This window comes from Rutidosis leptorrhynchoides, unplaced genomic scaffold, assembly GCF_046630445.1.
Source record: "Rutidosis leptorrhynchoides isolate AG116_Rl617_1_P2 unplaced genomic scaffold, CSIRO_AGI_Rlap_v1 contig274, whole genome shotgun sequence".
Lineage (NCBI taxonomy): Eukaryota > Viridiplantae > Streptophyta > Magnoliopsida > Asterales > Asteraceae > Rutidosis > Rutidosis leptorrhynchoides.
The window spans coordinates 1,044-24,999 of record NW_027266519.1 but is presented as its reverse complement, the minus strand read 5'-3'; the positions used below and the strand labels follow the sequence as shown (position 1 = coordinate 24,999).

At 33.2% G+C, this 23,956-nt stretch overlaps 2 protein-coding genes and 1 pseudogene across 2 annotated transcripts; all 3 read left to right on the top strand.

Moving 5' to 3' along the window:
- Positions 1–1,977, top strand: LOC139882465 (uncharacterized). The gene is made up of 3 exons (XM_071866782.1): positions 1–780; positions 1,233–1,775; positions 1,876–1,977. Exons 1-3 carry the CDS (start codon positions 1–3, stop codon positions 1,975–1,977), a joined length of 1,425 nt encoding a protein of 474 aa, XP_071722883.1.
- A 4,157-nt stretch (positions 1,978–6,134) lies between these two features.
- LOC139882473 (ferric reduction oxidase 2-like) lies at positions 6,135–9,603 on the top strand (annotated as a pseudogene).
- Positions 9,604–20,586: 10,983 nt separating this feature from the next.
- LOC139882472 (ferric reduction oxidase 2-like) lies at positions 20,587–23,489 on the top strand. Its single transcript, XM_071866788.1, is given in 9 exon segments — positions 20,587–20,746; positions 20,868–20,976; positions 21,091–21,285; positions 21,394–21,628; positions 21,758–22,085; positions 22,220–22,463; positions 22,562–22,875; positions 22,878–23,258; positions 23,350–23,489. Coding segments are annotated over 9 exon segments (2,106 nt in total).
- Positions 23,490–23,956: the final 467 nt, after the last annotated feature.

Genomic DNA, 23,956 nt, shown 5'->3' with positions numbered 1-23,956 from the left:
ATGATCATAAAAAATTTGAGAAATTTCTCAAAGTTAATTATTTCGTTGATCCTCTTAATTTCTCTAACTTATTTCATCTACTCTCTCCAGATCTTAACGAGTTTTCCTTCTTATTCTTCCTCAAATCAATCACCAAACATCTATCCGTTTCACCAATCACAACCCATACCCGAATCTAAAACAAACTTAAGCCACATTGTTTTCGGAATCGCTGGCTCTGCGCAACTATGGAACCATAGAAAAAACTACGTCAAGGTCTGGTGGAGACCAAACCAAATGAGAGGAGCTGTTTGGTTAGATAAAGAATTAAACAACAAAACCTCAATCGTCGACGATGACCATTCATTGCCACAGATTAAAATCTCGAGTGACGTTACAACGAAGTTCAAGTCTAGAAATCTAATAGCTATTAGGATTTCTAGGATTGTATTGGAGACATTTAAACTAGGGTTTCATGATGTGAGATGGTTTGTGATGGGAGATGATGATACGGTTTTTATCATTGATAATTTAGTTAGGGTTTTAGCGAAGTACGATCATAATCAACTTTATTATATTGGGAGTTCGTCAGAGAGTCATGCACAGAATATTCATTTTAATTTTGGTATGGCATATGGTGGGGGAGGTTTTGCTATAAGTTATCCATTGGCAAAAGTTCTTGAGACAAAATTAGGTAACTGTATACGAACGTACCCTAATTTGGTTACCTCCGATAGTCTTATCCATGCTTGTATGGCGGAGATTGGCGTGCCTTTAACCAGAGAACCGGGGTTTCATCAGGTTAGTGAAATCGATCGATAAAATTACAGATCATGATACTCACGGTTTTCATTTTGACTTTACAAAAGTTTAATTATACGTGATGGTATTTCGTTTTCAAAAGAGTATACTTGTCCTACTTTCTTGCTTGATGTGTTTAATTTCAATGGTACTCAATTTTTTTTTCAATATGATTCTTAATTTCATATGTTCATCATGATCTTGATTTAACTACGTAAGTGCTTAATAAGTATGTAACTCATATCTTACATTCTATTTTTTTAAAAAATATATCTTAAATATGTCTTATATTCTTTGCTTTACTTGCATGTATTTGAAATTATAACATAATCTTAAACTTATTTATTTTTAGTAATACTTCATGGTACAAATTTGGTTTTATACTTAAATTAATCATAATTTTTCTATAAAAGATGGAGAATTCATAATTTTGAAATTGTCATTTTCCTCAGATTGATGTATACGGCAACATTTTGGGCTTGTTGATGGCTCACCCAATACAACCATTCATCTCTCTTCACCATCTAGACAAAGTGAACCCCATTTTCCCCAACATGGACCGTATCAAATCCTTACAGAAACTTCAAATCCCAGCAAAGCTCGATTCGGCTGGACTCATGCAACAATCCATTTGCTACGACAAAGCCAATTCCTGGACCGTTTCGGTCTCATGGGGCTACGCGGTTCAAATAATCCGGGGCATAGTTCCGGCCAGGGATATGGAAATTCCGGAACGTACTTTCCTCGATTGGCGAAAGAGAGCAGACATTAAAGGCTATTCCATCAACACCAGACCCTCGAGCCGAAATCCTTGTCAGAGACCCTTCTTTTATCACTTGTCGAATGCCTCGTTCGACTCCAAGACGAATCGGACGGCTAGCGAATACGTCAGCCATCAATTAGGAAACCCGAAATGTAATTGGAGGATGGATGACTCTTCTATGATTGATAGAGTCCAGGTTTATAAGGTTCCTGATCCTTTCTTGTGGGACAAGGTAACTGAGGTTATAATTAATTTACATGTTATGAATTTTCAGTTTTTGGCAATTATTAGTAATTGTAAAATTTTATATATATGTTCGTTCATTTTTGCAGCCGCCGAGAAGGAATTGTTGTAGGGTTATGCCGGCAAAGAAGAAAGGCACGATGGTGATTGATGTCGGACCTTGTATAGCAGATGAAATCATTAATGTATAGCTTAATTTCATTTTCCATTACATTTAAAACTGATTCATAATCCGAAAATGTACGTTTTGCTTGCAACATTTATTTTTCAAGTGGACTGTTATCAGGAGGTATGATTTTTGAACTTACCCAAAATTAGATTCATCAAACAAAAAAAACTGTGAAAATCGAAAGCGGACCGCAAAACACTCACAAACTGTCTGATAAATTTGATGAGTCTAATTTTGAGTGAATTTGTTATCATTATCTATGTTATCAGCGAGAGTTCAAGAATAAATGCAGATCGTCACATCGAGCGAAAGTACAATAAGTACTGTACTGCATGTATTCCGAATCCGACATCCGAGGTTCTTCTAGCCGTTCACTTGGTTTCACGTTGACATTATGGGCCCTACTTAAAATTCCTTTCTACGACAATCTTTTGAAAATTTCCAATTTTGATTACCTACAAGCTCAACGCCGAATCGAAATTCTCATTTCTTTTAGCTAAATTATATATATTAATTATAAATAAACAAATCGAACGTTGTTGGTTTGAATTTTTTCGTTTATGTATTATAATATTATTATATAGATTTTAAAGTACAATAACGTAATCGTGAAAAATAAATTACTTCGAATCATTTTTCTAATATCTTCTCTACATCGTGGACAATTAATTAATAATACCAATACCATGTTGCATGTAAATAATTTGTATCACAAGAAATGGAGTGTATAGTGGAATGGAGTATATAACGCGAATATACTTAATTTGGAGAGATTTTAATAAATTAATGATCATTGATTTCGTAATATTTTGACCGATATTTAGCTATAGTATATAAATGAATTAATTATAATGTTCATAATTAAAGATTTTATATGTAATTAATTAAAATTGTCATTTTAATCATTAGGAGAGAAAATGACTATGGGTAATTTAAGATCGTCAATTTGATGATGTTATTTTCTTATTTTTCCTCCATTTGTATCTCAATTTTAGATTATGCTATATTTTAGGTCGATTATCTTCAATAATTAAATTGATTAAAGTCTTATTTTAAGCATTAATATTATCTTCATCAATAATTTATTTTAATGTAGTTTAAGAAAGTTACCTGTCATCCTCTTCAATTTTCTAAAAAAAAAAATTATGTTAGAAAGAAATTTGCAAATGCAATTCAATAGATGCAATTACCATATTTTTTATCCATATTATCTTATCAATATAAGTAGAATAGATATTCATTATGTCATATTCATTATGTCATGTAATTTTTATTGATTTCCATTTTATCACTAACATCTCCTTATATATAAAATATTAATTTTTATTTTATCACTTATATTTTCTTACATCTTCTTATGGTTTCAGTATTTCTTTTAAATTTCAGTGATGATATTAATATAGTCATATCATAATATTGACCAATTTTCATGAAGTTATTTTTATATTTGAAGTGTCTCGATATTAATACGACTCATATGTAACTTGATGATCATATACACTTATAATTGATATCATATTAAATGATAATATATATATTCCCTCCATTTACTAATTCATAAACTTTTGGCTTTTCTTCATACATTTAAAATGAGATGTATTTAGTCAATATTAGTAAATGTGTATATCTCTTATTGAATATATCTAGAACAGTTAAAAAATATCATGTATTAGCAGACGAAAGGAGTATTAGCTAATTATACAATAATCTTTGATGTACATTGAATATACGAGTCAATTACTTTTGAAATCCTAACGAGATATGTATATTTATACTGAGAAAGTTTACTAATTGAATAATAATACTCGATCCATAGTACATTTAATGTCAGTCTCATGTATAATTTTTTCATCCATTTTATTTATTACATCTTTAATGAGATATGTATATTTATTTTTTTTTCTTCTAAAAAGAATTATTCGTAAGCAAATTAATATACTGATGCATCATCTGTGAATGTTGGATTTAAACAATAAAAAGTTTTTTGATTTTTCAAAATCAGTAAAACATGAAATCGTCAATGATATAATTGATAATCACTAATTACAACTTTGAATCGACACATATAATGAATATTATGATAATATAAAATAATATTTCTAATAAATAATATTATCTTATTTTTTATTTTATTATCATTCATCAAACGGTGTCAATGACATGGAAATTGAATTTTATTGGAACATAAATAAAAGGATCATAATCTTAAATAAAATTATATGGAGAAAAATTCTCGATCTAGATACATATAAAGAAAAAATATTAATATTAAAAAAATCATGCATATTCGTTAATTTCCGTTATTATTTATATGTAACATAAAAATATTAATAAAATCTTAACTATTTATGGAGTCTTGCAAAATTTATATGGACAGTTTGTGCTTCTATGATTATTCCTCCAAAAAAATTTATAATTTGATAATTAATTAATTATTATCATTATATTTATCTCCAAATTAAATTGATTCTTTAAGCTAAGAGAAAATAAAGTAAATTTGATTTGTTTCTAAAATAGGAATTCAATTAAATAATGTCCAAAATTTCAACTCTAATAATTCTTTAAGCTAATAATTAGAAAATAAATTTATCAATATTTAATAAAAAATACAATATATTTTTTATTAGAATGAATTATATAATGAAAAATTAATTTATAATTGAAGAAAAGATTGATCCGCATGAGTGTAAATTACGGTTCATTTTATTTTATGTAGTTTTCTTATTCGTACAACATCACAAGGATATTGTGGAATAAGCATGATGAAAGTTCGAGAGATCACATAATATTATATTGATAACAATACGTGTTGAAAAATGGTATATGTTGATACATGTGTATTTTAACCTATAATAATTTTGAGTTTTCAAATTATGGTTTATTAGGTTTACGTTGAATATTTATGGATATTTAAAAGAATAAAAAAAATACACGATTATATATCTATTTATAAGTGAATTCAATCTAACGAATTTTTAATGGATATTGGATTGAATTTGTCAAAAATTAAATATTTAATATTATATGAAATATCTTAAAAGTTATAAATTTGTCAGATTAATGAGACTAATTTTAATTCATATCGATTAAAAATCATGTCAATTTATTTTTATCCATATTTGTGTTGTCAAGCGGATATAGGTAGTTATAGTACGAGTTTTGTCATGTAATTTTTAGAAAATAAAAAAGAATAAAATTTTCTCTCCACATTTTTTGTTTTAAATATTAGTCTATTCAAAGAGGCTAATTTTTAGATGTAGACAATTACATGTTCCAATATCTAGAGTTACTTATGTGATTGGACAAGAATTCTTGATTTCTGACGAAGATGGATCGTTGAGAAAAGTACAACCAACATTTGTGTAATGAAGTCTTTTATGCAATGGATAATTAGATATCATGATAAATATGTTCAATTTTTTATATTTGATTATAACTCTTATACGTGTCACTAATTAATTAATCTAAGACATTCACGTACATCGCATGATGATTAATCCGACAAATAAAAATAGATGTAGCGACCGACATTTAAAAATAAATAGTTCGATAAAGCATTCATTGAAAAATAATATGTTATAAGATTACTTTTTCAATGAATCCAACCAATTTTTTACTTAATTCTTAATTTAACCGTATTTTTTTATCACTCATATTTAAATTTTATTAGAAAATTATATGCAACTCTTCGAATCATTTTCGTTTATGAATTGGACACTACTCTTATTTCTTTTAGCTAAATTATATATTACTTATAAATAAACAAATCGAACGTTGTAGCTTTGAATCTTTTTCGTTTATGTATTATATTGCTATATAGATTTTCAATTACGATAATGTAATCGTGAAAAATAAATTACTTCGAATCATTTTTCTAATATCTTCTCTAAATCGTGGACAATTAATTAATGGTATCATACCATCTTGCATATGTAAATAACTTGTATCACAATAAATTGAGTATACCGCGGAAACAGAATATCCTATATATACTCATCTTAATCGATTCATAATGCTCACACCAAAAAGAAAAATCGGCTCATATTTTACAGAGAAAAATTAAGTTCTCCATATCTCCTGTTTAATTAATAGCTAGCTCTTGTTTCTGCTGAATAGAAAGAAAAAAGGAGAAAGATGGGCGCCACAATACTATTGCAGAGAGCAATATGGTCAACAGCCATGGTGATTTTCTTGGGTACCATTATGATATGGATAATGTTACCCACAAACACTTACTCGAAAACTTGGTCCCCCAACATCAAAAGTAAAGTTGGCAAATCTACATATTTTGGTTCTCAAGGTTTGAATGATCTGTATTTTAATTTTCCGATCGATATTCAAATTCATATATACCAATGATACATGCTTTGATCAATTAATATTTGGAAATAATTAATTTTCTTCATAATTTTGCAGGCTATAACTTACTGATTTTCACATTTCCAATGCTCTTCATTGCCATCCTGGGTAGTCTGTACATGCATCTAGAGAAGAACATGAAAACTAGTCCTAGTCAAAGTCAGAGAACGTCAAGGTAATTAATTATAATTAATATAGTTAACTTAATTGTCATTTCATTGACCATATTTAATTTTTAGAAAAAGGATTAATTTTCATTCTAATTAATTTTCTTCTTCTTTTATGTTTGATTTTTATATGTAGGAAAGGAAGAAAAGATTTGTTAAAGGAATGGAGAAGGCCAATGTTAGTGAAAGGTCCATTGGGGATAGTTTCGTGGATAGAGCTAACATTCTTGACCATGTTCATTGCTCTTCTCGTTTGGTCTCTCTCAACTTATATTCACAACTGGTTCGCTGATATTAACGAATGGTTAGCTTATTCAGGGATCGAAATGTAAGAATATAGTAATATAATTAATATGATATCTCGCTATTTATACTTTTCCAACTTATAAATCTTCTGCCATTAATATTAATTTATATGTCTTTATATATAATTCAGGTGGAAAGCGAAGCTGGAGGATGTAGCTGTAATATTAGGAATTGTGGGAAACATAGGTCTAGCATTCTTGTTTCTTCCGGTGACACGTGGCTCATCGGTGTTGCCATTGTTCGGGCTCACGTCGGAGTCCGGCATAAAGTACCATATATGGCTTGGACATATAGTCCTAGCTCTCTTCACTGCTCACGGTATTTGCTATATCATTTTCTGGTCCGTCACCAATGATATCTCTCAGGTAATTAATTTCTATTAATATGTAATTTCTTTCTTTCCAAAATAGTAATGGAAGTTTCTCAATGAGCGTGTACAAGATCTATATTCATGGTACAATGCATTTTAATAAGATATATAAAAATATATATAGAAATTTCATATGTAGTAATCTTAACGTCAAAAAAATCATTTAAGATTTCAGTTTTTTCACGCTCAAGTCACTTTTTTAATATTTGTACAGTATATTAATTTAGCACAAAGACTATTTTTTTTTCTTCCAGTAAACTCCATAAAAAAATGTCTAAAGTCTAATGGACATTCGTTCCCTTTTCCTAAAAAAATGTCTAAAGTCTAATGGACATTCGTTCCCATTTCCTAATAAACTAATTGCTGTTTAAATACAACACATTAATTTATAAAAGGATATTTTTTTGATAATATAAAAGGATTTTTTACTGTGTGATAACAATCATAAATTATTTAACACTATATGGTACCCTGTTAAGGAATCTTATATTTTGTAAATCGTGGACCTATAGTCAGCTGTAATAAGTTCTAAGAAACTTTCAAAAAGAAGAAGAGAACAACTCGATCTATATAATACTCTCCATCTCTCAATACATGGCTTTTTTATTTTAAAATATATAATTTTCATGTTTAATTTAGATCAAAATATGTTAAATTTTTTTTTTCATCATATTCTTGTGTCAATAATTTTAAAAACATGTATTGAAAGACGGAAAGAATATAATTGTGACTAAAATTTGTTGAACCAATTTATAAACTTTTGCAGATGCTCAAATGGGAGAAAGCTAATGTATCAAATGTGGCGGGAGAGATCAGTTTATTAGCAGGGTTAATCTTGTGGGCGACGACATATCCCGGAATTAGACGAAAATTTTTCGAGCTCTTCTATTACGCACACCATCTCTACATAGTATTTATGGTTTTCTTCGTACTTCATATTGGTATCTCTTATGCAAGCACTATGCTTCCTGGATTCTACCTCTTCATGGTTGATCGTTTCGTCAGATTTCTTCAGTCTAGACAAAGCGTTCGCTTAGTATCTGCTCGCGTCTTGTCTTGCGAAACAACTGAACTCAACTTCGCCAAAAATCCATGTAAGTTTCTTTACAATTCCCATTTTATGTACATGTGCAATTATTTCTTGTTACTAAAACTAGCTTGTGATTTTGGCAGCTTTGAATTATACACCAACAAGCATAATGTTTGTGAATGTGCCTTCTATTTCGAAATTACAATGGCATCCATTTACAGTTACATCAAACAACAATTTGGAGCAAGATAAATTGAGTGTTATTATTAAGGGTGGTGGGAGTTGGTCGAGAAAGCTTCATCAAATGTTGTCGTCACCTTCTTCGTCTATCGAACATTTACAAGTTTCCGTTGAAGGTCCGTATGGGCCTGCCTCAACACACTTCCTCAGGTAAAGTACTATAATTCAATAGGAATCATGTATTAACCAACTGTGGAAATTAATCAAAAATATAATATTTGTTTGTTTGTTTGTTGATGTTATATACAGGCATGAGACACTTGTGATGGTGAGTGGAGGCAGTGGAATTACTCCATTTATTTCTATAATTCGGGAACTCATTTACACCAGTTCAGTTTTAAAAATCACAACTCCAAAGGTAATCCTAATTTGTGCGTTCAAGACATCAACAGACTTGTCCATGCTAGACTTGATATTGCCAATTTCCGGCACTGAATATGACATCAAATCTAAACTTACAAATTGAGGCTTACGTGACAAAAGAGCAACAAGCCGGCCCGACACAAGTAATTAGGAATTCTCGAGCAATCTGGTTCAAGCATGAACCAAAAGATTTACCAATATCTCCGATTCTAGGCCCAAACGGTTGGCTCTGGCTCGGTGTAATTATTGCATCGTCATTTGTGATTTTCCTCATCATAATCGGACTCATCACTCGTTACCACATTTATCCAACTGATCAAAACACCGATGAGAAATTTTCATGGTCTATCCGTGCAACACTCAATATGCTTTTTATATGTGTAGCCATTTTTGTAACAGCAAGTGCAGCTGTGTTATGGAACAAGAAACAGAACACCAAACAATCGTTAACACAGATTCGAAACACGACATCGTCTACTCCACAAGCGTCTCCTTCTGTCGCTTATAATCCTGAAAGAGAGTTAGAGAGCTTTCCTCAGCAATCTCTTATTCAAGCTACAAATATTCACTATGGCAAGAGACCAAACCTAAAGAGTGAGTATATTAATTTATTAATTGCAACTTTACTAGTCTTTTTTTTTTTTTTTAACACATTTTTGTTTTTGAATTGCAGAAATTATCATAGATTGTGAAGGATCCAGCATCGGAGTTTTGGTTTCCGGTCCGAAATTATTAAGACGTGATGTTGCCAACATATGTGCATCTGGTTTAGTGGAGAATCTGCATTTTGAGTCAATCAGCTTTAGTTGGTAGAGGTGTGTTGGAAGATGATTTGACCACATTAAAACCAGTAATTTGAGTTTCATTACTATGTTCAGTGAAAGAGTAGAACAATATGCGAGTGTTCTCCAAAAGGAAAATCAAACTAGTCCAGTCCTTATTTAGTGACTTTATTTTCATTCTACCTTTTGTTTCTTTATTCTTTAATGTAGCCAATTGTTTGTGAAGTCAACACCTTTTGTTGTTTATGTTATCTAATTAAGTTGTCAATGGGACATTGTTAAGCCCTTATCTATGTTATCTATTACAGTAGTTGAATATGTAAAAAGGCCTTAAAAGCCTTAAACAAACCATATTTATTTGAAGTAGCAGACTGTTCATATCCTTATCATGAATGAATGAAATCGTAAAATCCTAAACCTCAATCAGTTGCTTTTTGTTTAAGTTTCTATTTCTACCGTTTTTCCTACTTTCGGTTGGATTATATCATCTCAAGGAAGTTGAAGTCATTGAAATTCAAATTGCAGCAGGGGATAAGGAGAAGGAGAAACTGAAGGCTGTAGATAACTTCCAGCAAAAGCAATTAAACTTGAAGAAAAAGCAGCCAATTGAAAATGAGCCTGTCTTAGATAATTCGATCGTGGAAAGCTTCCACAAGATGCTAGTAGAGTTTTCGAAGAAGAATCAAGCAAAACTGTACACGGGAAGGTCGAACAGTCTTGAAAAGAAGTGTTTCTGCAGAAAGGACGAAACTGCACATCGTCAAAAACAGGAGGACTTGGTTGTACCTGCTAGAAAAGTTAGGGACTCAGAAGATGTTTCAGAAAGTCTCTCGGCGGAATTCATTCCAGACGATCTGCGGACCGGTCGGAGCAAAGTCGGAGGTCGTGGCATACACCAAAATGCTCAGGAAGGTGTCGCCTACAACGCTTCTAAGAGCTATTAGTCTGCAATTCCCTGAATCGAAAAGCCCCAATTCGGTTAGGGTTCTATCTTTAATTTTCAGTCTAAGTAGTTAATTTCTGCAGTATTCAATAAATTAGCGTGATTGGTAGCTTCGTCTTGATGAAACGAAGATGTTGGTATGTTCAATTTGGTCTGAGATGATCTGGAAGTCGTAATGTGTGTTCGAGTTGCTCTTTGAAGAACGGAGATTGAGCATTGTTAATCTAAGACATGGCAGCTAGATTTGTTGACTGAAAAACGTTGAGAATACTCCATTAAAGGTGACTGAAGGTTTACATTGAAGTTCTAAAGCAATCGTGAAATGGGTCTGTAGCTAAGAGAAAACTTGGCCGTCAAGTAAACGGCAAAATTCAAATTTTATTGTTGTTTTCTTCAAAGTTAAAGTTCAATGAAGTTCTTAGTAGTAGGTAGATGAAGTTTAGATGAAGATTCAGCCATGATTGAGCTCAGAACAAAAGTCAAGGCAAAAGTCAACAAAAAATGGCGTTTTTCGCGAGGAAGACGACGAAGTTCAGTTTGCCATTCTTACTGTTTTACAGTGCTGTTTTACTCGAATATGCTTTATGACTAAGTCTAGAGGTTAAATTACAGTTGTAATTGAAAATAGAAATACGATATAGCGTGGGAGAATACCACTTTTAGTTTTACTTTACTGTTTATGGTTTTCCTTAAAATTCAGGCTGTATATTTGCTTTACTTTTTCAATTAGAGACGTTGAGCATGTTCGACTCTATATATAGGATCATTCTGTTATTAAAAAAGAAGCGATAAAATGAAAAGTGAAAAGCTAGCAATAGAAATCAGAAATCGAAATCGCCATTTTTCTTCTTTTTACAGTTTCAAAAAGTTTGGTTGCATTGGTGAGAGAAACCTTAGATTACCAGATATCCAAATTAGTTTTCTAGAACCCAAACAATTTAGATACCAATGTTAAGCCTTAGAATTAGGTTTAGCATCAAATCGTTCACAAATAGATATGATTACAATTCTGTTTTAGTGTATTAGTTTTCTTAATCTTCGTCTTCTTCATTTCGTTTTTTGAGCTTGGTGTTAGCTTCAATTCCAGTTTATGTGTTGCTCTTCCTGTGCTCACGGCTTCATCTCAGTTTTCATTTCTTCTCTTCCTGTGCTCACAGTTTCAGGAAGAATCCAACAGTGGCATCAAGAGCTTTGGGTAAAATCAGGGACCTGTAAGCATGAATATCGATCTCTCAGGTAATAATTTTGGGATTTTTAAGTTTACTGATGAAGATTATGATTTGTGGTCTGTAATTGCTGGTGATGCTTTAGATAGAGTAGGATGGACGGATGTAGTGATAGGAGGAGTTGAGAGTTTGCCTGCTGGGGTTAGAATGGAGGATCTAGGTGAGGATGATAGGAGGATTAGAGAACAGATGTTAGAGAAAGATAAGAAGGCTAAGGCATGGCTGAGAAGTGTTGTAGAGATGACTGTGCTGAGAAAAATTATAGGCTGTGTTAGTGTCAAGGAGATATGGGATTTGAATAAAGCTTGAATATGAAGGAAGTGTGCTGACTAGAAAAATTAGGGGGAAGAAAATTGAAAAGATGTTTAGAGAGTTCAAAATAAAAGATGAGGAATCTGTAGTAGAGGCTAGATCTAGATATATGGAGATTTTACAGAAGATGAAAACATATGGTATTGCATTTAGTGAGGAGGAACAGGTAGAAAAATTGTTTGAGGATATACCACTGAGATTTGAGGCAACAGTAGCACCATTGAGTAGGGAGTTTCAAAAGGATCCTGACTCAGTTAGTCTAGAAGAGGTATTTAATGCCTTGAAAATCCATGAGAATAGATATGGTGTTAGAGAAGAAAAGGAAGAAGTAGTGGCTGCTTTTAGAGGAGAAAGTTTTAGGCATCAGCATATTCCACCATTGATGATTCCACAGAATCAGTTTCTGGAAGGTGTGGAAACAGGCACATGCAACACACATGCTGGAAATCAAACCAAGGTTCAAACAGTCCACTCTCAGAGCAATACAGGACAATCTATATACCAGTCACTACCTCAAACACAGTACATGCCTCAGAATCAGCAAGCTTAGAATCAGGCTTATCAGGTCACACCTTATATGCAGAGGCCACAGTTTCACAATCATCAACAAGGAATGCCTCAGAATCAGTCTTACCAGCAAAGGATTTCAGTCCTGGAGATCAAGAAACAATGGTGGAAGGGGATTTAATAACCAGGGAGCAAGAAATCCAACCTGGGGCAACTTTCCTGTGTGCAAATACTGCAAAAAGAACAATCATCCTGATGCAGGTTGTTTCTGGCATGAGGCAGCTATCTGTACCTATTGCAGAAAGAAAGGGCATATTGACATCATATGTTACAGCAAGTGGTGTGATGATCAACAGAATCCAATGAGACAGGAGGAAAGAGAGCCTCCTGTGCATCCTATGCTGAGACAGAACAATAACAACTATCAACATCCAAGCCAGAATGCCAATTTCATCCCATTGGAAGCTTCACAGAATCAGCCTGCAATGCAGCAGCAATACCAGGCAAACTATGCCTCTGGATCAGTGAATTCACAGGCAAATCAGTGGCAGGCACCTGGAAATCACCTATCATATCATTCTGCACAGCCGTTTTGAACTACAATCAAATGCCTCAGATCACCTATCATCAACAGAATCAGCTTAGTCTTGGATCTGCTTCAGTTGCTGCTTCAACACAGTCTAACAATTCTCATTCAGTGAGTTCACCAGTATAGAATCTTAGCAGTCCACAGTCACGACAGTGTTCTGTTAACACAGGAGGAGTAGAGGAAAGTGCCTTCATAGTTGAGGTATGTTCTGCTGTTAGAAATGATGAAAAAGATAATGTGTGGATTGTAGACAGTGGATGCTCTAATTACATGACTAGGAATGCTGAAGTATTTGTTGAAAAGGTCTAGTGGGGGTATAGATGCTGTTGTTAGGTTTGGAAATGGTGAAACTATAACTGTTGAAGGAAAAGGAGTTGTAGAATTGGAGACAAAATCTGGAAAGTCAGTGTCGGAGGATGTGTATTTTATCCCTGAGTTGGATCAAAATTTGATTAGTATAGGACAGCTTCTAAAAAAGAAATATGCTGTATACTTTGAGCATGAGGAATGTTTGATTTTTAATGAGGAGAAGATGATAGTACCAGAATTCCACAAGTGAACAGAATGTTCAAACTGAGGATGGAAGATGTTGAGGGAGCATTCTACACTGCAACCTTGGCAGAGACAACAAAACTGTGGCATATGAGGCTTGGTCATTCCAACTTAGACAACAATAATAGCAATGCAGAGAAAGGAAGTGGTGAAAGGGCTACCAAGCTGTGTGCAAAAATGAATTATGTGTGTGAAACCCTGTGCTAAGAGCAAGAGTCACAGGTCAAATTTCCCTTCAAGTCAGTGGAAAACAACTGAGAAACTGCAGTTGGTACACACTGATGTCTGTGGGCCTATTGAAGTGCAGTCAGCAGCTGGCAACAAATACTCTGTAGAGTTTATTGATGACTTCATCAGGTATTCATGGATTTATTTTTATGAAGACAAAAAACAACTGTTTGGACTGTTTAAGAAATGGAAAGTTCAGGCAGAATCAGAAACATGCTGAGAGTTAAATGCTTAAGAAGTGATAGAGGAGGAGAGTATGTTTCAAGGGAGATGAAGGAATACTGTGAGAAAGAAGGTATCTTCCAACAGATGACAATGCCATACTGTCCATAACAGAATGGAGTTTCAGAGAGGAGAAACATGACTATTATAGAGATGGCCAAATCCATGATGTTTGCAATGAAGGTTCCTAAAAAATATCGGACAGAGGCATACTTTGCAGCAATCTACATTCAAAACAGGTTGCAGATTAAAAGCTCTCAAAGACAGGACTCCATTTGAAGCTCTTTTTGGATACAAGCCAACTGTGCATCACCTTAGAGTATTTGGATGCATTGCATATGTCCATATACCAAAACAGAGAAGAAAGAAAATGTCTGAGAAGGCAATCAAAGGTGTGATGATGGGGTATAGCTCTGGAGAATTCAAAGGTTATAGGATACTTGATCCTATTACAGGAAAAATAATCTATCCACAAGTGTTAGATTTGATGAACTAGGTGAGTGGAATTGGGAGGAACCTACTGTGAGAGAGCCAGGAAAAACACTAAATGAGATACCAATGCAACCAATTATTTCTGAGATACTGAGTGAAAACTCATCAAATGATGAGGGATCACCAGTTTCTTCTAATGTGTTTGTCCATTTGATGCAGGGAATTTAAACAATGCTAGCTCAATCTCAGGAGGAGATCTTGTGAGCACTGAAAGCAGTGATCAAACTGATCAAACACCACCAAGAGGAATGAGGAGCCTGCAGTCAATATATGACAGAGCTCAGCTAGCACTTGTGCCTGATTTGACAGAATTTCTGGGCAATGCTGAAGAAGTGATGACTGCAAATATTGAGCCAAGGACTTATAAGCAAGCAGAAAAGTCACCAGAATGGATACAGGCCATGAAAGAAGAGTGGAAGGCAATCACTGATAATGAAACTTGATTCTTGATTGACAAGCTAGACAATGTCAAGGTAATTGACACTAAGTGGGTTTTTAGAGTCAAATTGAATGCTGATGGCTCTGTAAATAGGCATAAAGCAAGGCTAGTTGTTAGAGGTTATAAACAGGAGTATGACATAGATTATGAAGAGACATTTGCACCTGTGGCAAGCTGGACACAGTGAGAATGCTGTTAGCACTGGCTGCAAACTATGGCTGGAAAGTCCATCAAATGGATGTTAAATCAGCTTTCTAAATTGGATATTTGGAGAAAGATGTATATGTTCAGTAGCCTGAAGGCTTCATTGTTCCAAGAGAAGAAGGAAAGTATGCAAGCTAGTAAAAACTCTGTATGGATTGAAATAGGCTCCTAGAGCTTGGTATGCAAGAATCAATGCCTACTTGCTGCAGAATGGATTTGTAAAGAGTGAGAGTGAGCCAACACTCTACATCAGGAATCAAGGAGGAGTAAAAGCTCATACTGGCTCTATATGTTGATGATTTATTTATCATTGGAACTGATACAGGTGTGGTGGACAGTTTCAAAGAATGCTGTTTTATGACTAAGTCTAGAGGTTAAATTACAGTTGTAATTGAAAACAGAAATACGATATAGCGTGGGAGAATACCACTTTTAGTTTTACTTTACCGTTTATGGTTTTCTGGTTTTCCTTAAAATCCAGACTGTAATTTGCTTTACTTTTTCAATTAGAGACGTCGAGCATGTTCGACTCTATATATAGGATCATTCTGTTATTAAAAAAGAAGCGATGAAATGAAAAGCGAAAAGCGAGCAATAGAAATCAGAAATTGAAATCGCCATTTTTCTTCTTTTTACAGTTTCAAAAAGCTTGGTTGCATTGGTGAGAGAAACCTTAGATTATCAGATATCCAAATTAGTTTTCTAGGATCCAAACAATTTAGATATCAATGTTAAGCCTTAGAATTAAGTTTAGCATCAAATCGTTCACAAATAGATATGATTACAATTCTGTTTTAATGTATTAGTTTTCTTAATCTTCGTCTTCTTCATTTCGTTTTCTGAGCCGTGTTAGCTTCAATTCCAGTTTCTGTGTTGCTCTTCCTGTGCTCACGGCTTCATCTCAGTTTTCATTTCTTCTCTTCCTGTGCTCACAGTTTTAGGAAGAATCCAACACTTTCTTCATCACAGTGTCTAAACGGTCTTAATATCTTTATGTCAGCTTCAGTGACAGAACGGGTGCATACTAGGCAGAGTGCTATGCAAATCACAGTGTCATTCATCTGTGGATGAAACCTGAGTTCTCGATGAGATCAACACTGCAAAGATATTGAAATAGCAACAACACAAAAAATACAGAAATAAAGAACTAAGAACTAATGATGGTTGTAACAGAAATTATAATCACTTCTTCCATGTTTTTGGTTTGATTTTGAATTCTTAATGATCTATACTACGGCTAAGCATCGGTATCTAAAGTATTTGGGACCTAAAAATTAGTTTAGGTGATGGAAATCTATGGTTTCTCTCAATGCGAATGCAACAAGACTATTTGAAACTGTAAAAATGAAAAATAGAATCACAAAATGCTTTCTCTTCTATTCAACAGTAAATGAACGATTACAAAGGTTTATATAGTTGTCCAAAGGCTAAATCTTGCTGAAGAAGGATTGTTTTAACATTACAAATCGAATTACAAGCTGGAATTTCAAAACCAGAAAATGTGAAAGTAAAACTGGAAGTGGTTTTGCTGCATTTCTTCTTCTCCACAATTCCACTAACGATTTTCCACTTGTAATTCACTTTTGAGGTAATCCTTGACGAGTTTCTAAGCCAGTAACACTATAAAAGAAGTCAAAATTACAGCAGACATCATCTTCTCTAATTTTGCAGAAATCGCCACTATTGTTGACTTTTAAGTTGATTTTTTATTTCAAGCTCGATCAAGAGCACAAAAGCTTGCAAACTCATTCACTATAATATTATGAACTTGACTAAAGTTTTACTTGACTAATAAACAACCTTCTTCTTCGAAATTCGACTGGAAAATGTAAATATGACTGAAACAAAGAAAGAACTGACAACGTCATCTTCATAAGAGCTTAGAATTCCAATACAACCTTGCAGACAAATTCATTGACTCATAATTGACAAAGCAAGATCAATAACCTCAACGGAACTGACTTAAAATGAAAACCTCCAAATCTGAGTTACAACTTACAATCATTGGAAACTCCAACAAAACTTACAGAAAATTTCATAATAGCTATTCGAAACTACCCATAACATCAATTTAACTAATCTTATTCATTATACTAGAAACTAGAAATTCGAAATGAACAGTAAACATTGAACCCCAACGAAAATAGGCATTTTTTCTAGAGGAAAACTCACATCAATTGGAGAATATTTCGTTGATCACAAATTCTTGCTGATCACGTTCGACGGTCGCCTGAGTTCCGCCGATTCCATCTCCAACTGGTGGGAAGCAAACTCTATTTTCAACAATCGGACCCTCAACATTCTGAAAAGTTTCACTAAGATTCTTGATTTTTCCACGATGTGAACTGGCATTCTTGACATTGTTTTGCTGCAGATTTCTTGAATATCAACTCTGCTCGATTCCACAAGACAGGTTTTGATTCTTCTATCTTCCCAGACTTGAATAATATCTCTAAGACCATTTTCCCAACCAGCATTGTCAGAACAAACTTGTTCTTCTTCCCTCTCTTCTTCTGCAAGTTCTTTTTTTTTATATTGCTTCTTCTTCAAACTTTCTGTTGCAAACAAGCTTTCCAATGTATCTTGCATTGCGGGCTTCGTGAAACAAGTCAAATCAACAGAGGTGTGTTCGAAGATAATTAAACCATATTAACTTGAGTAGTTTGTGTTTCTCAACTATGTTTATAGTGAAGGAGCAGAAGTAACCGAGTCTTCATAAAAAGGAAATTCAAACTAGTCCAGTTCTTTGTTAAGCGATCTTGTTTTCTTTTACCATTCGTTTTCTATGTTCTTTGATGAAATCTTATAGTTTTATGGTCCTTAATTATTGGATGCAATATTATCAAATAAGGCATAAATAAATTACATGCACAGTCGAAGGCGATCGAATCATCTTTGCTTGTTGGAGTGACGACTTACAGATGCAAATAATATGTTATTGTGAAGCAAAAATATGAAATTAGGGAAGTATATATATGACGTCTCGTATTGTAAAAAGTTACGTGGAAATTGATGTGTTATAGTAAATGATTTGTATTATTCATATCAATAAATTGTAATTTTTTTCGGTAGACCATCGATAGAAACTCAACGGTTAAGTGTGCTCAACCTGGATTAGTTGAGAATGGATGATCTCTAAAAAGTTTCAAAAAAATTTCAACATGAAATGGTAAATAAAAATAAAAAATAAAAAAAATTCTCTCCTGTTAACGTTTCCCCTATAAATTGGCCAAAGAGGTAGGAAATTTAACGCACTGGTGACGATGTTGCTTCTTTTGACAATTGACATAGACGTCTTTCGAGGGCTTGAAATGATGATTCACGTCGACGATGAAGGTCCACATCAAAGAATATTCTTTTTATTTTTACTCGGTGCTCTCTGTATGAATTGATTTAACCCAATAGAAACGGGGAAGAGTTAACACTTTGAATGGTGTTCGTTCCATTCTTTTTATTTTCGTTAGGCACACGAACACCAACTGTTGTTGGTAGGCAGACACGACAAGTACTAGAATTTCGGACTAGTTTTTCTAATATTATCTGATCAAATAATAATCATTTTAGTAGTATAAAACAAGAATTTTACTTTTTCCTCAAACTAGAATGTGTGTGTTATCAACGAGGAATGAAAGTAAAAGCGTGTGTCCCAAGTGAGATTGACGGTGTTTAGCACGTGATCCCGATGATTAGGCAATACAAACGAATGGGTTGCATGGTTCTCGCCACTATAGGCAAAAAAAAGTAAACGTTGACATTCTTCTTCACATGTGGCCCCATCCACGCAAACGCAGTCTAGAATTCCCCAATTTGTCATCATCAGAATTTTCAATTGAATGAACGAACCATATAGTAGTAGTTAATTACGTTACTATAAAAATTATTATGTACATTATCATAGTACATAAACGAAATCCAACAGCAATAACTCTTATTAAGAAAAATTTATTTGTGTAGGGACATGAATCATGCTTCTACTTTTTCTCCAAGTTCTATTTTATACGAATAGAATCTATAGAGTTGTATATATATTGGGAATGTATGATTTATTATTTTATTTTATTTTTGAAGTGGATATGTATGAAAATATATAGACATCATATTTGTAAATTCATTGTACTATGCTCTTAATTCACAACATTTTATATTTCTTATCATATGAATATAAGCTGCTTGCTTATTGGCTATTGTTTGATATATTTCTTTAAAAATGAAACTCGACACAGCATTTTTTGTTGTGCCCACCACTAATAAAAAGACAAATATATAGAGAGAAAAAATCTTTTTTTTAAGTCATATTTATTTATGTATTTTTTTCTTTCTTTTATTATATTATTGATGATTATAATATATTTTTGTTACAAATATTTTATGATTTACATACTATACTCTATATGGAGAATTGTGTCCTAAAGGGCAAATATTAAAAAAAATAAAAATGATCTAACTATTTTTTTAATTTTTAATTTTTTAATACTACATGTCTTTTTTTAGTAGTGTACATAACAAAATACTACTCCTTTAATTTTTTTTTTCTTAAAAGAAAGTTAAGAAGGAAAAGTGTAAACAAATTAATTCATCTCTAACTAAATGATCGTTTCTAGAAATACATATTTATGGATGAGCTTAAATGTTAATTTTGCCAAATGTAATTAAAGGAGTATATGACAAAAGATTTCATATAAAACAGGAATGATCACTGACAAAAATTAATTTGGCCAAGATCGGATTGCCAAGGTGATCACACGATTCATCAATTCTTTGAAACATTTAAAAAATAAATAAATAAAATTAAGTAGCCATTTTGATTTTAAATTTTCCATGTCTTTCAAGAAACATAATTAGACCTTTTTTTTAAACTAAAATACCTTTTGATTGATGATGAGAAATTCTAACGTGCGCATGGCGTAACGCACGCCATATTTACAATCCATTTAAATAAAAGTATATATTTGTAAAATTGTAAATAAAATTAAATGTATAAATATTAAAAAAAATGTAGAAATATAAATTCAACTTATAATTAATCAAGACATGATCGAATGGTTAAGGAGGTTCGAATTTGCCGACGACATTTAAAAAAAAAAGTTCAACTTGTACATTTGCAATATTTCTGATTAGTTTAGATTTCCGGGTTACAATCATAGATTGCGAGTGAATGTATCATTAGCAAGAGTAAGTAACGCCTATATAAAGTCTAAATCAAGTCACATTTTCCAAGATAGAATTAAATTCGCCTCTCCTAAATTAAAGAGCTCCCTATTCTATTCTATTTATTCTATCACTCCCACCGAAAAGAGAAGATGAGTGCAACAGTTCAGAAAGCAATATGGACACTGGCTATGGCGATTTTCTTGGGCACAATTATCGTTTGGATTATGTTACCCACAAAAACTTACAAGCAAATCTGGTCACCCAAGATCAAAACCAAAGTTAACAACACTACTTATTTTGGCACTCAAGGTTAATTTGAAATTTAATTTCCATATATATATATATGTATCCAATGTTCAAGTTGATGCATATAGATCAGTTTTGATTGAATTCAATATTTTGAATTAATTGTAATGAATTAATTTTGCAGGCTATAACTTGTTGATGTTCTCATTTCCTATGCTCTTAATTGCCACCTTGGGTTGTCTGTACCTGCACCTAGGGAAGAAGAAACTGAATCATAACAACAAAACGGCGAGGTAGATAATTTTAATTTAATTTTTTCAATTTAGTCTTTTTAAAATGAAGAAAAAAATCATTTTTTAATTTTATGTTATTGTGATTAATTATTATTATTATATTAATAATAATAGTGAGGGAAGAGAAGGATTGTTGGCAAGATGGAAAAGGCCAATGTTAGTGAAAGGTCCACTGGGAATAGTATCATGCATAGAGCTTTCCTTCTTGTTTATGTTCGTCGCTCTTCTTGTTTGGTGTCTCTCGACATATCTTCGGAACAGTTTCGCCACCATGAATGCCAAATCCGCCGCCAAACACGAACTCAAACTGTATATACATATTCTATCTTTTCGTTTTAAATTTATTAATAATAAAATTATTTCGAATTTTGAAGTTTTCATTATAACTTTTGAATTTTATTTGTTTCAATTATTTAGGTGGCAAGAGAAGCTGGATGATACAGCTTTAAGATTAGGACTCGTCGGAAACATAGGTCTGGCATTCCTATTCCTGCCGGTGACACGTGGCTCGTCCATATTGCCTCTATTTGGGCTGACATCAGAATCCAGCGTCAAGTATCACATTTGGCTTGGACATATAGTTTTGACACTCTTCAGTGCTCATGGTCTTAGCTATATCATTTTTTGGGCTTCCACCAATGACATCTCCAAGGTAAATATATTTCTTAATTCTTTCCAATGTGGTAACGAAGCTGAACAACCTCAAAAATCGTGTTTTTTTTTTTGTTGCCATTTTTATAAATCAATGGCGTGACTTTAAATTTACAAAATGGTTTGGCAGATGCTAGAATGGGAAAAGACAGATATATCAAATGTGGCTGGAGAGATTAGTTTACTAGCAGGATTAATCTTGTGGGCGACGACATATCCTGGAATCAGGCGAAAATTCTTCGAGGTCTTCTTTTACGGACATCATCTATACATCATATTTGTTGTTTTCTTTGTTCTTCATGTTGGCATCTCTTATGCTGGAATTATGCTTCCTGGATTCTATCTCTTCTTGGTTGATCGCTTCGTCAGATTCCTACAGTCAAGACAAAGAGTTCGCTTAGTTTCTTCTCGTGTCCTATCCTGTCAAACTTTTGAACTCAACTTCGCCAAAAATCCAAGTAAGTGGGTTTAATCTAAGTAGGCATATGTATCTAGTAAATATTATTGACTAAAGACATGTCCATATGAACAAACTTGAAAATACAAAACATATGTATTTTTGATACGAAGGGAGTAACTCTGGTTTTTTCAGGCTTGAGTTATAATCCAACAAGCATTATGTTTTTGAATGTGCCTGCAATATCAAAGTTACAATGGCATCCATTCACCGTTACGTCAAACAACAATTTGGAGCCCGAGAGGTTGAGTGTCGTTATTAAAGGAGACGGAAAATGGTCAAAAAAGTTTCATCAAATATTGTCATCACCAAATTCAATTGATCATCTAGAAGTATCCGTTGAAGGACCATATGGCCCTGCTTCCACAAATTTCCTCAGGTTTGCAGTCATTTTAACAATCACTCCGTATTAAGCAATTAATTACTTAAATTAATTATACAAACCACTGATCATGATATTATTGGTGTTATATACAGGCATGATACACTTGTAATGGTGAGTGGTGGAAGTGGAATTACACCATTCATATCAATCATCAGAGAACTCATTTTCGCAAAATCCAATTTGAATTGCAAAACTCCAAAAATACTCTTAGTTTCTGCTTTCAAGACCACCTCAGACCTCACAATGCTAGACTTGATCCTTCCACCGGAATATGACGTCCTCTCAAACCTAGAACTACAGATTGAAGCTTATGTGACCAGAGAAAAACAATCCACAAAAACAGAGAACCACCTCAAAGCAATCTTTTTCAAGCCTAAGCAGACAGATTCCCCTGTATCTTCAATTTTAGGCCAAACAGTTGGCTCTGGCTAGGCGTAGTTATTACGTCGTCATTCATAATGTTCCTAATCATCATTGGTCTCATCACTAGCCATTATATTTACCCGATCGATCACAACACCAATGATGTGTTTTCGTTGTCTGTTCGAGGAACACTCAATATGTTGTTCATATGTGTTTCCATAGCTATAACGGCTAGTGCAGTTATCTTCTGGAACAAGAAACAGAATGCCAGGTCATCAGCAAAGCAGATTCAAAACACGGATTTGTCAACTCCACAAGCATCTCCTAATCCGAATTATAATCCTGAGAGAGAACTAGAGAGCCTCCCACAACAATCCCTTATGCAAGATACTAATGTTCACTACGGTGAAAGACCGAATTTAAAGAGTAAGTTATTTTCACATTAACTCATAAAATCTTTTTACTCATTGACGATTTTTATTAAGAACTAACTCATTCTTGTTCTTAAAAAATACAGAAATAATATTAAACTGTGAAGGATCCAGCATTGGAGTTCTGGTTTCTGGTCCAAAAACATTAAGACATGATGTTGCAAACATTTGTTCATCTGGTTTGGTTGAGAATCTGCATTTTGAGTCCATCAGCTTCAGTTGGTAGATAAAATCTTATATGTATATGTGGGTTAAAACTTTCTTCTTCCATGAGTAATATGTTCTGAGTGGAGCTTGTGGTGGGGCTCAATGTGAATTGTTATATAAGCAATGTGTAAAATGTAAAATGCCAGCTCAATCTTTTCTTTAAATAAACAAATGGGTGTGGAATTTCATATATTCTTTCATCTCTCTACAAATTTGTAACTCTTTTGGGAAGAGTTAATTGGCTCATTTGCTAGTAGCAGTTTGCCAGGGAAATGTTTATCATATCATTTCATCATGCTACAAATATCGAAAAAGAAATGGACGCTTTGTAAATACTGATCTCATGTATAATTTCCGCCAAAACATGTCATGCACGACCACCAACCCACCACATCTAATCGTCTGCCGTGATTCCTCCTTATCTAATTTGTTTTGGTGTCGGCACAAGTAGACGTAGATCGTTGTGTTTTTATAAGTTTTTGGGTC

Bases quoted from the DNA above. Each gene is read 5' to 3' on its own strand.
- LOC139882465 (XM_071866782.1), top strand. From the start codon at position 1: ATGATCATAAAAAATTTGAGAAATTTCTCAAAGTTAATTATTTCGTTG. The intron at 781-1,232 runs GTTAGTGAAATC...CATTTTCCTCAG, and splicing joins GAGAACCGGGGTTTCATCAG to ATTGATGTATACGGCAACAT. The intron at 1,776-1,875 runs GTAACTGAGGTT...TCATTTTTGCAG, and splicing joins ATCCTTTCTTGTGGGACAAG to CCGCCGAGAAGGAATTGTTG.